Consider the following 15,673-nt stretch of genomic DNA (forward strand, 5'->3'; position numbering starts at 1 on the left):
ATATACCATCGGTTCGACATGCGGGAATAAATTGGGGACGAGGTTGTATAGAGGCGGCGCAATCGACGACTCGCCGGTGCGGGGATGAGCAAGTGCGAATGGGGCTGATGGGAGGGGTGGTGAGGGAGTGGGGGGAAGGGATGATAGTTTAGAGTTTTCCTTTTTTTACTTCTTTTTTAAGAGGAAGGGTAGGATTGCTTTTTCACATACGGATTTTACTCTTTCACATACATTTTTTCATAAAGTTTCCATACTATACCCTTTTCCTCAATCTCAAAATCTAAACAAATTCTAAAATTAACTAATTCTAATTGTTCTAAAAACTTAAATAATCGATTACAATTACAATTCTTCAAGTTCTTCAAGTAGTGAAGTAATTAATTTGTTTAACAATTATTAAAAACTTGTTTATCAATTATTCTGTCCTCAAATTAGGGTTTATAATTCTTCAAATCCTTCAATTAGATTGATGGATGAAGGCATGGTGGTTTGGTTGTTGGGTGTTGGTCGAAGCAGGGACGGTGGTGGTCGGAGCAGGGAGGGGCGATTGCAGGGGGAGTGGTCGGCTGGGGGCGGGGGACGACGGTGGTCGGCTGGCGCTGGGGATAAGTTAGGTGGTCAGGTGATGGTGGTCTGTAGTATTTAATTTTTTTTTTTCATCTAAAATCATACAGTACTCCGTAATACTGTAGTTTGTTCTTTGTGAATAATAATTATTTAATTTATTTATTATTAATTGAATAAAGGTCGAGGTCGGCCGGAGTTAGGTTTGTCGGCAAATGGACTGACCGGAGATGGTGAATGGAGGTGGTATTGGTGATTTGGTGGTGAACAGATATGAGGGATGGGAGAAAAAAAAAATACAATTGGGGGAGTGAGTGAAGAAATGAGAAGGGTAACATTGTAAACTACGTATGTGAAAGAGTAAAAGGCGTATGTGAAAGAGCAATACCCTTGACAAAATGCGCAGGATATAGTAAAACTTTGCATATAATTTAGCTATTACTTATTTTGCTATTATGTAGACAACTATTCTTATCGTGTGATATTTATCTGAATCCATTTGACTACTAAAACGACGTAAATTTGTGCATGTTTTTAGGTGTGTTTGGATAGCAAAAGTAGAGGGAAAGGGAGGGGAGGGAGAAGGAGGGAAGGGAAGGGGGAATGAGGTGTGAGTGTTTGGATACAATTACCCTCCAAATTTTGCCTATTGTAGAGAGATTTTAAGTAGGCTTGGAGGAGGGAAATTGGATCCCTCCAAATCTCTCCCCCTTCATTTCCCTCCACCCTGTTTGCTATCCAAACCAGGGATTTTAAATCCCTACTCTCCCTCCCTTTCTTTTCCCTCAAAATTCCCCAATCCAAACACACCCTAAAAGCAACAATCAAAACTAGAGCAATGATGTGCATCATCTCTCTTCAGTCTTCTCCTCTCATGTGGTCCATGTATGACTGGTAAAAGTGACAATAGTGCAATAGAATGATCAAATTACTCTATTGCAAGACACTTGAATGCTTAAAAAGGTAATAGCTTCAAATGAACTAACCTTAATAAGATTGCCATTTTATTTCAAAAACAAGCATAAACTAAATTAATTCTTCAAACTCACAATGGAGTCTCCAATAAAAAATCTAGCAACATGTCACAAGAGCAAATGCTTAGAGTCTTCGACTATATCCTCCAAAAACTAGAGGTAAAACTAAGGATTTAGGACAACTTCGATTACCGGGGTTTATTCTTTGTTCAAACACAGACTCAACGTTAATAAAAGAAATACAAACTACACAATATGATACACAATGAATTGAAAGATAACCTAAAGACAAGTTCTCTTACATAGGGCCTTGTTCGAAAAGGAGGGTAGGGAGATAGAGGGAAAAGAAAGGGTGGGAGACGATAAGGTGTATTTGGATACAATTTCTCTCTAGATCTTTCCGTTATAGAAAGATTTTGATCTGCCTTGTTAGAAGGAAAATAGATCTCGCCATTTTCCTCCCCATCCATCATTGCCCTTCTATCCTCTTTGCTAATCAAACAAAGAATTTTGTATACCTTTCTTTTTCCTTCTTTTCCCTTGCCTCCAAATCATCCGATCCCAACAAGAGCTTAAGAAACGCATTTAGCGTTTATTCAATAAGGGGGAAAAAAAAGACACCAGAGACCTCGAAAAAAATTGGGTCACCATATGAGCATTAAGCTCAGACCCAGACGAAGTAACTTGAAAGAAATAGCTTCAGGTAATAAGATTAATCAATAGTTGCTGAAGAAACACCAACTGTGATGTCTTGCAATCGTGGATCGCCGCCTTCCAAGCACACACCATGAGGGTCTTCTCTAACTGGCAAAGCCAGAACGTTATGTAAGCTCCATGATTCAGCAACCTTGCTAGTAGAACTACCTAGAGTGATGGCAAAAACTGCATCAAAACCGCCTGCTCCAGGAATTCCAGCCAAAAGAACCCCTTCCGTATCCAATGTGGCATCCAAAAGACGAGTTTGAGTATCAGGTTCAATCTGTAATATCATGATAAATTGATGTAATTGACATTTGCATCACGGTTTTAGGCAGGTTGATACACAAGGTTGATAGGTAAATCATTTTAAATATAGATGCAGTTTGACTGATAAAGAACTGGCGGCTACTTGACAGTAAAGCCAATCATAAGCCTATGAATCTCATACGAAATTACTCTAGTGCCTCACGGACTCCCGTAGATTTAAAAAATAGGTGGATAAAGAGGTCAAATGCAAGGAATAGTGAAAATTGGGTTGAAAATACATATTAGAATGCTGGCTACTTCATAGCAGAAAAAGGTGTAGCGAGTTTAGTGTCTCCTTTTGCTTTATCATATTATAATCCAAAACGAAAGAATAGTTAGTGTTTGGTTTCGCTGGAAAAGTAAAAAAAGGATGAATTAATAAAGAGAAAAACAAATCTGCATTAACTGAGCCAAAGCGTCATGGTATGCTGTTATGATTTTTTTTACCATTACTGTGATTGATACTACTATGGTTACACCCCACCTTGCAGTACTATTGCCTGCAAATTGAACAACCAGCTAAAGCCAATAGCTGCAAGGAATCACTGTAGCAATCCATGAGGTCATTGAAGTAACAGGCTTTCATCTTCTTGGCAAATTAGGCTTGTTTTCGTTGCCCATAATATTCACAGAAGGTTTACTTCTCTCCTTAAATATATAAATCCAATATATGACAGGGGATAGACGTGTATATGTAAATATTCAATGGGAAAGAATAAAAGGATAAAATACACTGTTTCTCATAATAGAGTAAGTGCACTTGATAGTTATGGACATCACAGTTATTAACGAGCAATAAAAAGTCTTATTAAGAACAATTCAATAGAATCAATACTGAAGAGAGAACTCACTGGAACACCAGCAGCTTCTCCCATGTGTCGCATATGACTTCTAATGTCAAGCATCGCATTCCTAGCTGCTATTAATGCTTCAACAATTGATTGCTCACTTGGGCCAGTTGCATGCTCCATCCACTGTTATCAGAGATCGTGAGGAAATCACAAGTTTCGTACCAGTTATAAACAAATTTAAACATCACAAATACATGAAAGAATATTATTCTTGACTTTGGTGCCTGGATGTTGAACAAATCTCAATTTCGTGACATGGGCCTTAAATTTTTCCCATTTCCGTGACCTGAAGAGTACTACCATCAATTTTCATCCAAATCACACATATTTGTAATGTGCCCAAACTTTTTTACACCTAAAAGCGTCCTTAATTTAGATGGATTTCCTACCATGTTATACTTCAAGCCACCTAGGTGGATGATGCCCAAACTTACCAATGTGAAATTTGTGAAATCATGGGGAACCAAAGTAAAACTATCCGAAATCTTATGGTGTTCCTACACGAAAACCCATTAGAAGGTGACACCAGAGGGCCACTGGCCTCCACTGAATTGAGCATCTATCTGAAGTTATGGTCAGTTGCTCTCTTGAAGGAATTTTCTCACGACTCTAGAGAGTTTATAATAATCATACTACTAATCTGAACTGCACCGTGGTTTAAGAATACATATCAACATGAAGTAGTTGACTTAACCCGAGTTACAAAATGCACGAGAATTTTTCTGCATATTTCTTCATTCATTTGATTTTTAAGTAGGACTGGAAGGGGAATATAAGCCAATAAAATAATCAAACTCATTTTTCTCGAGGAAAATAAGCAACAGTGTATAAAGAAGATTATTTTGCAGTGACCCAGTAAACATTACGAAGTAGTATTGATCAGGATTACCTTCTCTGATTTCTGCATGGAACATCGGTCAATGATACTTTCATATGCCTCGTGCTTCTGCTCAGCCAATTCACTCAGCTTATTCAACTGTTTCTCAAGCAGTACATTTGCTTCTGACAACTTTGTCCATGTGTAAAGAGACTTCTCGGGTTCAGATTTTTGCCATTTTTTAACAGCACCAACCATTGATGGTGTGGACGACCCGCCACTTCCTGGTTCTCCAAGTACCTGCAAGCAGCAAAAGTGACCACAAAGAGCAACAAGGTCACCTAAAAGGGTAGATGATCTTTTGAAGCAAAAGGATAGACGTCTGCAATACACATTGTCCCTCTATAAAACTTCTTCTATTTCACTTGAATGCATAAATAATAAGCGACTTCAGGCATTGATGACAGAAAGGAACGAGGTAATGAGGCAATCCAACACTACATACTCAGACTCAACTCTCAAGCCTTGAGGCTTGTTTAGTGTCGGAGTCACCTTTAATAATAAGACTACGTCATGCTTCGACTTAAGATGAAGTATAAGAGTCATCCACATACCAGGCTAGCATTGTCTTGCACTCACTCTTGCCAAAAGGGAATTGAAGAGTTAGAGATACATAAAGTATCTAACTAGTCCTCGTGAGCATATACAATGGTGGCTAAATTTTACAGTCGGCGTTCCAAAAAATAAATATGGTTAACATGTAGAGTTTCTATCACTGCAAATAAGGTACAAACTTACAAGAGTCATCCGTGGCGGCAAGGAAAATTTTGTTATCTCATGATTCCACTTTCCGTCAATGACGTCAATAATGACTTCCTGAAGTAGTGATCCTATCCCTGCAATCTATACATTTAACCAGCAGTCTGTTATGTCTATCTACTCCCTAAGCACAAGATCATATTATACATTACTTTGAGAAAAAAATAGACGTGCATCATGAAACATACTAAATTCGACATGGGAGGTGGTTTGGTTACCATAAAAAAAACACATAAATTGTAATTCATGGGAAGTATAAAAGTAGTGAGTTGCTTGGTTGACACAAGTCACATGAATTGGAAATTCCTAGGAATTCTGAAGCTTACGGTAGCATTGTAGCAACTTAGAAAGCATACTGGAACTTCTGAAGCTAACCATACGATCAATCAGGGTTGCCTAATTCATAATACGCATAATTCGAATTCGCAATTTGCTCAAAATAGGGAATTCAATACGCAAAGTATTACAAAAAAAAGCAATTCACGAATTTGTAATTAGGATATTTTCGTACAATTAATTTTTTGTTTTAGTTTTTTATAATATATTTGTTTTTGAAAATAGATCGTCTCAGAGTGTGAGACCGTCTATTGTAAAATTTGGGTAGCGGTTTATGACTATTAGTCGTTACTCAATATTCCCAAAGGAAATGTCTAGAATTTTAAAGGGTAAAGACTAAAAGACTCCCTAAAGGAGGCGAATTCATATTGAATTTTTAGTTTTTAATACACAAATCGAACTTTTAGAATTCGCTAATTTTAATATATAATTCGCGAATTAATTCGAAAACGTATTGCGAATTAATACGCGCGTATCAATTCGCAATTCGCACCCTAGGTGAGCGAATTAGGTAACCCTGCGATCAATATATATCAGGGCACGGTTTCACCTAGACCCATATAAGAAACTAAGATCAGACAAGCATTTTATCACATTAAAGGCTGCCATCTACAAAGCAACAACATACCGAAGAGTTATTCTACTTAAACAGAATCAACAGTTGCCTACAGATCAGTATATTTTAGTTGCATTTTTGATTGGGGTCATCATAAGGATGGCCAAATTATAATCCATGCAAACATGCAACATTGAAAGTAGTGACTAGACAGAAAAGGGATTTAATATGGCATGGTATAAATTGTAGAAAAAAACAAAAACAGTAATTAACACTACACCGGTTCCTCAGGGGCTCCCACAAATTGTGAGGTAAAACGTCTCGGACAAACGCAACTAAATCTTGACAACGAGCAGAAAAAATTGCGCAGGTGAAAAGAGCAATTACATAAGTGAACATATAATGCTATTTTGTATACACTTTTAAGAGGCAAAGGGAGGGACGGGGGATGGAGGGGAAAGAACAGGAGGGAGGGGATAATAAGTAGGCGACGTTATATCTTTTATATGTTGGAGGGATTCTAATTTGCCTTAGAAATGGAAAACGGATCCCTCTAGCTCAGTAAAGCAACTAAGAGAAATTGTATCCGCCCCTCCCTTTCCTCCCAATTTCCTCCATCTAAGCAAGCTCCTAAAGTATTCTCTGAGGGTTACCGCATGATTATAATCTCATACTACATCCATTCCATGTTTATTGTCCCCATTTAACTTTGGTAATCACATGATGCCAAGTTGCCAACTTTGACCATAAATTTCTCCGAATATATGTGTCACATTATGTGAAATTTATCAAATTTGATTTATCAAAATAACTAATTTCATTTACCATTTTTAAAGTGGTATATTGTGAATATATCTGAAAAGTGACATATACCGACCACCAAAGTAAAATGGGGACAATATAACTGGGATGAAGATGGTAATATTTTTTCTGAACCGATAGTGGAACCTACCAATCATTAACTCTTTTAGTACCTAATATTTTCATGAAGACCACGAATAATTGTTTATAAAAGAGAAAAAGAGTGCACAAGAGGAAAATAGTAACCTGAGCAGACGACAAAACTTCAGGTGAAAATCGAACATAGCGCTGACTACCATAAACAGCACAACTAACATCAAAGCCACTGCCAACTTTTCCTTGAGCCATACAATGCGAAGTTTGAGCTAGCATGTGAACTAGATCAAGATCCTTATTGCTTCTGGTTTCTTCATGATGAGCTGAGTTTAAACCAGATAGATTAACGATGCCAAGATAATGAAGAAGTGCAGCAACCACCGCTGTCGTCATAGCTGCAGAAGACCCCAACCCTGTTTTAGCAACCTCAGGCTTGCAATTTGCAACATTGGAATTATCTGCGTTGAAGGTAATTGACAAGAAAGGAGGGAGTGCTGCCAATGATTCTGGTGCGAGAGGCAGTCCACGTGCTTCCAACTATGTGATCAAATGGTACAATTAGGATACTCATCTGCTTTGACTCTTTCAGTATCTTAAGTTATACTACCTCTATCCAAATTTATCGTCCCTATTTGACTGTAGTTTTCAACCAATGGCAACTTTGACGATTAATTTTTTCAAATATAAGTAGACAATGTGTAAATTTGCTATGTTTGAGTACCAAATTAACTATTTTCAAATAATCATAGCTTAAAAAAATGTGACACTATTTGACAAAGTCAGACGGGGGACAATATAAATGAAATGGAAGGAGCATAAAGCAGTTGAACACGACCATTACAACAAGTACACAAGCAGAATATTACAGTCTTATGACATTTACTACCAAGTTTACTTTTAACTTCTAGGCACAAAAAAAAAATATTAGGATTAAAACGTTTGTACAACTTAGCTCCGGTATATTGACAGAGGAAGAACATTGGGTCTACAATTAAAAAGAAAGTCATGAAAGAAGCAAGTTATGATACTTGCATCTCTTCTCTTACTAAACTTTCCAGACTTTATAGGAAAATGTTATCCTTACATCATTAAAAACACTTTTATAATCGTGGACTTCACGCTATTACTTCAGCTGCTCACAATGACAACTTGTGCTAACTGCAAACGCTAACACTATCATATGATCGAGGTGCCAACTTTACCATTGGACGGATAGTTAGTCAGGGAATTGGGAATGCTAAATTACTAATCCTCCAATAAGTTCAATGATAATAGATCCAACTAGAAATTAAAAGTGTCAACTAGAACTCAAGCTAAAATATGATGTTTCTCTAAAACGGTTAAGTTCATTTCTTTTCACTATCTGTTAGATATTATTCCAGATCCTAAGTTCTTTTTATTAGATCCATCTGGTGGCATTTTCCAACATAGAGTTATAAGATAGGTGTCCAAAGGTCGCAGGGCACAAGGCAAATATATTGCAATCTATAATAGTCAGCTGTTGAAACATGTTAGGTAACATCACGTGACGTAATTAATATTTTCATAATAAACTTCTTACTACTTAAGAATCCAAATTCATTCTTAACACTTCTTGTGATCATTGAAATTTGAAACATAGGTACCAATTTAAAGTCTCGGTTAAATAACGACGGGATCACGGGAACAAAGTGTAGCAACATAAGAGAAGCTTTAAAGAATATCACCTGATCTCGATATGAATAAAATTCGTTAGCGCCCATGATTGTGATATCAAGACCTGCATGACTAACCCAATTAAAGCATAGCATTTAGGTAGTCTCAATTCTCACTTTAACCAAGCATAAAAGAACTCAAAATCTATCAGCCACCTCGTCTAAGCAATTTCTCCAATGAATCCTTTTTATCCTTGTCAGCTCTTGCATACGCAGTCGCAACAACATATTGTAAAGCTTGTTCCACAAAGGGGTTTCTTGCAACACTGTCATATTGAGATAGTAGACGCAAATCAAACATGAATCATGGTTGTTCAACTCTGATACAACAATAAAGCCTTAATCCTGAAACGCTTCGGGATCATTTAACATGAAACATCATTTGAAACTGTCAATAAGAGGTTCAATTTTGAAAGACATCAAGGATCCTAGTGAAACGCAGCTCTTAATTAAAGACCATAAGAAACTGCAGTTATATCAGACTCCAATTGACATATTTCTCATCTGTCCGAACCACTGTGAAGACAAAATTTGCACAGCACAAAACATGACAGTAGGCACACAAAGATGAAGACACGTCAACAAACTAGACAGTAGACCCACAGCTAAGTTAAACTTATACTTTCTCTGTTACATTGGTGAAAACTGTGTGGGCCACACCAACAAGGAGAGAGAGTCCACTACGCCCAAGAGTTCTATTGTAAAACCAATTGGTTGTAGGAGTAGTAACGCTTTGGTTTGTAAAGTAGTAAATTCCCTCCTCATTTTCTCAATGTGGAACACTCACACATGGGTAAACCACATAATAAAAGTTCTTAACACCCTCCATCCAATTTAAAGTGTCCCCATTAGACTAAATGTCATATTTAAGATTTGATGATGAAATATCATTACTACCCGTTGACTAATAGACATTGCATTAACTTTATCATGTTTCTTAAGTAGGGATAGTATAAGAAGGTCACTTTTTTTTACATGATATAGAATGCAACCAACTGTTTAGGGATGAATCCATGGAGGAAATGGGGACAAAGAAAGTGGGACGAGGGAGTATCAAATAAATAAAAGACTTCACTTCCGCAAGTCACGTGCCATATTTAGAGCTCAGAGCAGTTTCTTTGTAAAATTACTATGCAAGAGCTGATAGAACTAAGCCTGTGTTTGGCACACATCTAGCTCACATAAGAAGTATCTATACGAATCATTAAATCAACTTCCCTTATAGAGAGCGAACAAAGTTGTATGCTTTAGCTGAGAAGCTCAAAAGAAACCGCTCAAAAGTCAAAAACATTAAAATTTATCTACCCCATTTTAGACGGTAAACAGAGAGACACGACCCTACAGACAGGATACAACAGCAAGAACGGAATGAACATAAATCAGTTCACGCGTCAAAAGAAGAGACAATGTTGTGGTACATGGAAGTTGTAGAGAATTCTTGCCTTGAGGAAACACACTGGAGAATGAAGTTATTAATTGACATTTTATACATTGTCTCTCTTGAGAGCTGAGGAGCAGTCAGCTTCACGTCCATCCACGACTGTAAATTAGTATACGAAAGTAATAAGATTCAGAGAATCAGGAGCAAAAGTCTGCAGCTAACGTCATCACTCTGTCATCTAACCTTTGCCATTTCACCAAGATGATATACAGAGCAAAGACATGAGAAAAACTCCAATAACAGCTTTTTTCCTGATTTGACTCGTATTCTTAACCTCCTATCTACAAATATAAGAACTCTTTCTTAAACATCACATGTATTCGATTTTCTGTTTCAACGGTACAACGGCAAAAAAAAAAAGCACATATCCAAACTTCGTTTGGATGGAAGGATTTGAAGTAGAAGGGAGGAAAGAGAAAGAGAGCGAAACAATTGCTTGGTTCGTAAGTTCAGTTGGATGGATTTGTTTTACTCACTCAAAGGCAAATAAAAATCCCAGGAAAATACCACGATTTCATCTCCTTTCCCACCCTTACCCTAGAAATAGGGTCTAGTAAACCGCCCAAGATCTAGAAAAACAAGAGAAAGTGACAATTACCTAATAGTATATTGACCAAAAAGCAAAGACAAAAGAGCTTGAAAATGATGACATACCCATGCCCAACAGTCGGCTTTGTCATCATCATAAAATGGCTTAACAATTGCATAGAAGCGAGCATTAGTACTCAATACCAGGCCGGCATTGGGCCTCTCCAATACAAGATATCCTCCTGTCATCAATACCTTCCCAGGAGCTGAAGCAACTCTATTATTACACACAAACATAAATTTTTATATAAATTGAAACAGAACATATAAATCCAACACATGCCCATCTTACCTACCAGTCAATCAGTCATACACAATATTACATCTCATTTTCAATCCCTGTATCTGTATGGCTAATATCAATTAACAAAACGATCACATCACAAATTCCATACGTTTGATTAAAATAAGCCTAACATATACGGAGTATTAAACAAACGTATGGAATCGGGTTGAACGGACGGAGTGCAATTGAGCAAAAATATAGAGCACAACCCATGATTGGATTAAACAAACGCGGCCAATATCACCTCAAAAGTCAAAATGCGACTGCTTTGATGATAAAATCATTTTAGACGGTCTGAAACAAGACTTATTGTAAATTCATAACATAAAGATATCATATGAGATGCAATAGGAGTGAGTATCTTTGACATAAAATTGAGAAGAGGGATTGATAAACTTACACCTCCATGGTTGGATGATTGAAGAAAATTGGAAGCGAGAAAGGAGTAGTTTGACTTGAACAACAATGTGACGACGAATGACGATGACAACAAGGGAGACGGGCAAATTTGTGTTTGTGCAACAAGAGGGAAGAGAGGATGTGTAAAAAGCAAGTGTCACTAGTTTGTTAGTGTAATGTCCTGTGCCCCTCCACGAGCCCCTCGTGTGACTTCCTCCCAACTTTGTCTCAAGTTTGGTAATCTCATCTTCTTCTTTGGCAAGGATTCTAATTGGAATAACTCTATTTTCCAATAATCTTTCTGTTTTAATCAATTATTTTTCTTTAATTTTAGCATAAAAATTAAGAATTCATTTTTAAAATAATGCTCAAAAATAAAGTATTTGTCGTTTTGGGTCGGTTTTGAAAATAATTGTCGAAATGGTGTCCACGTAGACTCGGGATTGCGGAACCTGAAAATTGGGATAAACACGCCATAGGGAGTGGCGTGTTTATAGTTACCAAGAAGGTCAATAGCGAAATAAACTAGGAAGCCAAACACGCCACACGGAACGGCGGGTATACTTGAGGAGACACGCCATTGATAGTGGCGCGGCTCATGGATTAAAAATTTTCAATTGAATACAGTACCACGTACTGTAACATTTATGCCAATCAACCATGCTTCCTCCTTATCCTCCTTACCTCACACAACTTAAGCTGCTGCCGCTGATGGTGGTACGATGTGACACGAACCCGGCGTTTCTGGGTTGTATGCGAGCAGGTGCAAGTGGTGGTTATCTGGTTCGTTGGAGATGCGGAGGTGGTTTGTTGCTCTAACTTCGTTTCGATGGTGTTGGACCGAGGTGAGCGACAACGGGGTCGGACTGGTTGTTGAATTGAGCAGCTATGGTGATGTTAATTAACTCGATTCCGATTCCGACGGGATTGATTGAAGGTTGAATCTGGGCTAATCGTAAATCGTAATTGAGCAGCGGAGTCGGGTTTCGATTTTAAGTAGCGGAGCAAGGGAGAGCAGCGGTGTGTTTCTGGTTCATTGGTTGTGGCTTAGTCCGAGCCATAATGACTCGATTGAAGCGAACCATGGTGGCTGGGGTGTGACGGAGATGATAAGCCATTAATGTGGGTGTTGAAGATGATTTGGTAATGGTGACGAGATGCTGATTTGGAGTGCATGTTTAGTAAGACCCGCCAGGAGAAGTGGCGTGTTTATTTAGTAAGACCCGCCAGGAGAAGTGGCGTGTTTATTTAGTAAGACACGCCATTCGTATTGGCGTGTTTCCTTACGTTTACTTCTCAATAAGTACACTTTCATAATAACTATAAACACGCCACTCCCTATGGCGTGTTTATCCCAAATTTCAGGTTCCGTAATTCCGAGTCTACGTGGACACCATTTCGACAATTATTTTCAAAACCGACCCAAAACGACAAATACTTTATTTTTGAGCATTATTTTAAAAATGGATTCAAAGATTAAAGATCAATTAAAGAAGAGGGGACCAATTATAAAATGATAAATGGATCAAACTGGGTGTGAAAGATCAAATTGCTCATCAAATACAATCCTAAGATAGAAAAGACAACAATTGACTCACACACCCAAAAATAGAATATGATAACAAATGACCGAGAAAAAAGAAGTACTTTTTTTGGTCGAGGGAACTCTATTTTCGAATACTTTCATGCTAGTGTACACTGATTGGCTATAGTTTCTTACCTTTCGGTATAATTATGTTTTTAAAGTACTAGTTAAAGGTATTATGCTACTTATCTCGTTTGCTAAGTCGCAAGTTTAGGGCCGAAAAGCTCATTTAGGCCTGAAAGCCCAAATTAGCCCATAAGGCTGGGTTTGGGCTCGCTAAATAAATCCACTAATTTGACCCGACCCAGCCCAACCCACACAAATGGGCCGTTTTTGTCAGCACGACCCGACCCATGATCAGCACTACTATTGTACTACTCAAGTGGATTCAGAAATTTTCTGTGTCTCATCATGTCAGGGTACGTGTTTCTGCTCACATTTTTAATAGACTTAGCTTTGCTATTGTAAAAGAAGTGAGAGTTCAGATAGTATCTCGGCTGCCAACTAATTACTTGTAAAATTATTTTGATATCAATAAAAACTAGTTGAAAAGCTCGTGCGATGCACGGGGTTCTCATTAGGATCATCTGTATAAATATATTCTATATTTGATAAAAAAAAAAGTTCAATTATGTTTAAATCATTGATAAATAAAAGTTCGTGATTGATGTAGTTGATAATCAATGAACTATTAGTGCTTTAAGCATAGAAGTTTTGTCATTTAGTAGTTATCATTTCAGTTGTAAAACATCAAGTAACATTGTAAGAGTATGTAGTTAATTTTTTTCATTATTGTTATAGGCATCCCTGATTTTTAATTAAATACAAAACGTTATCTTCATAAACGTAGTGCAACTTACCAAATGAACCGCCCTTAATAGCTAAGACAGACCTTTATGAGTTTTGCAAATTATTTTAACATATAACAACTACGTAAAACTAAATGGTGTTATGTAAAGCAACATGTATCATAATTATCTATATTGAGTGTGTTTAGAGAAAATGTTAGATCTCTTATAGCATAAGTTTACCTTAACTATCTACAATTAAGAGTGTTTTGGTCTATATACTTATCGTAAAATCAAATCCATACTGAATTCCAATAAAATTAGTAGTCTCTAAACAACAGCACAAAAATATGTGATTCTATTACATAGAATGCATGAGGCTTCCATTAAGAACATCTTTTACAATATGCATGTTGAATGTTTTAAGAATTTGTTGAACAATAGATTGCGAACGTTGGTTTAATTTACATTGTCATGGTTTGGTAGTAGAATTCTATTAAGTTGATAAAAAAAAAAAGCCTAACTATGTTGAAAATCGGAAAACACAAAACTATTGGGTTGATTTAGTTGATTATTGATGGATCATCGGTCCATTTAACATAAAAGCCACTCTTTTTGGTTTACGTTAATTATATTATGTAGTTACCTATTTTTATTGTTGTACACACCACCGATTTTAGTCAATTTAAAACGTCATTCCCAAAAATGTGGTTTAATTCCTTAAAATGAACACGTGATATCCGAGACTGACTTTTATAAGATTCACAAATTAGATTAACTTACAGCATCTACCAATATATTGCATTTTGTAAGATACGACAGTGTAAATGTTGAATGGTGGTACGCAAAACAACATGTATCTCAATTATATATGTAAACTGTTTGGAGGATTTTTGTTAGATCTCTAAACAATAAATTTGTTTTTGACTATCTACCATTAAGACTGGTTGTTCCCTATGAACTTTATGCAAAATATACAATACGACATCCAATTTTGTAGATGTGGGATATATTTTTGAGTAAATTAACGATCAACTTTTCAAAGTCTGATCTCCAAAAAGCAAATGAAGAGTTTTGTGTGAATTGGAGGGAGTAGGATATTAGGATACTACTGTTAAACTCGATTAGTTTTAGATTAATTTTATTAAAATTATAACTCATTTTTGTTTATTTGAAATTTTATCTATCAACAAAATCAAGTATCATTATCTTACATTATTATTCTACTCTTTATTTATAATAACAAAATGAACAAATTTTCAAAAAAGAGTTTCAATTTTAAGAAAATGGCTTCAAATTACTAATTATATATGTACAATCGTTTCACTTCTTAACCAATATATATGCAATTAGTTGTCTTTACTTTAACCTAATTTATTACACTAAGCAGTACCTTATATTCAACTAAACCCATGTACGATACCTCATAGTTAACCATTAACAAAAAAAAAAGAATTTTTTTTTTCAAAACTCGGGTTACCAAAGTGTGAAGTAGTAGAAACCTCAGGACACCAAAGTTGAATTATGCAAACCTCAGAGTACTAAAGTGGAATTAATCAAAACCTCGAGGCACCAAAATGAAAATTTTCCAAAATATATATATATATATATATATATATATATATATATATATATATATATATATATATATATATATATATATATATATATATATGTCGGGATCCGGTGAGAACCACTAGTATAATGAGAACCACTTACGACCATTCGATCTAATTAATCCTACGGAAGGCTGAGATTAACTCAACCATACTCCAAAGGTCCAAATAATCGCAACACCTCCCCCCCCTAAACCTTCGATCCGCTTCATTTTCACAAAATTCTTTTCTCTATCATCGTTCTTTCTCTCTCTTCGACTGTAAAAACCTTCCACCATCACTCTAGCTCTTCAAATATGAAATTCTTTCGCTTCCCTCGATCGTGACATATTGTAGACACCTCGTTTCTGCACCTTCCGCAAACCACCCGGTGATGATTGGGCCGCATGTTTGGTACGCGGAACGATTTATGACAGTTCGTAAGATTATCGTCAAGTGATTGCTCAAACATTAATGT

General features: G+C 36.5%; 1 protein-coding gene across 2 annotated transcripts; it reads right to left on the minus strand.

Annotated features, from left to right (window-relative positions):
• Positions 1 to 1,599: 1,599 nt before the first annotated feature.
• Positions 1,600 to 11,505, minus strand: LOC141607938 (phosphomevalonate kinase, peroxisomal). 2 transcript variants are annotated; one of them, XM_074427289.1, is made up of 10 exons: positions 11,229 to 11,505; positions 10,609 to 10,759; positions 9,956 to 10,053; positions 8,670 to 8,779; positions 8,526 to 8,578; positions 6,970 to 7,356; positions 5,010 to 5,114; positions 4,284 to 4,511; positions 3,395 to 3,517; positions 1,600 to 2,517 (listed from the first exon to the last, which is right to left on the minus strand). In XM_074427289.1, exons 1-10 carry the CDS (start codon positions 11,234 to 11,236, stop codon positions 2,251 to 2,253), a joined length of 1,530 nt encoding a protein of 509 aa, XP_074283390.1. In that variant the 5' UTR covers positions 11,237 to 11,505; the 3' UTR covers positions 1,600 to 2,250. The 2 variants fall into 2 exon arrangements, with proteins under 2 accessions (XP_074283390.1, XP_074283395.1); XM_074427294.1 differs by lacking the exons at positions 10,609 to 10,759; positions 11,229 to 11,505 and adding an exon at positions 10,138 to 10,230.
• Between the last annotated feature and the right edge of the window lie 4,168 nt (positions 11,506 to 15,673).

Source organism: Silene latifolia, chromosome 1 (genome assembly GCF_048544455.1).
Source record: "Silene latifolia isolate original U9 population chromosome 1, ASM4854445v1, whole genome shotgun sequence".
Lineage (NCBI taxonomy): Eukaryota > Viridiplantae > Streptophyta > Magnoliopsida > Caryophyllales > Caryophyllaceae > Silene > Silene latifolia.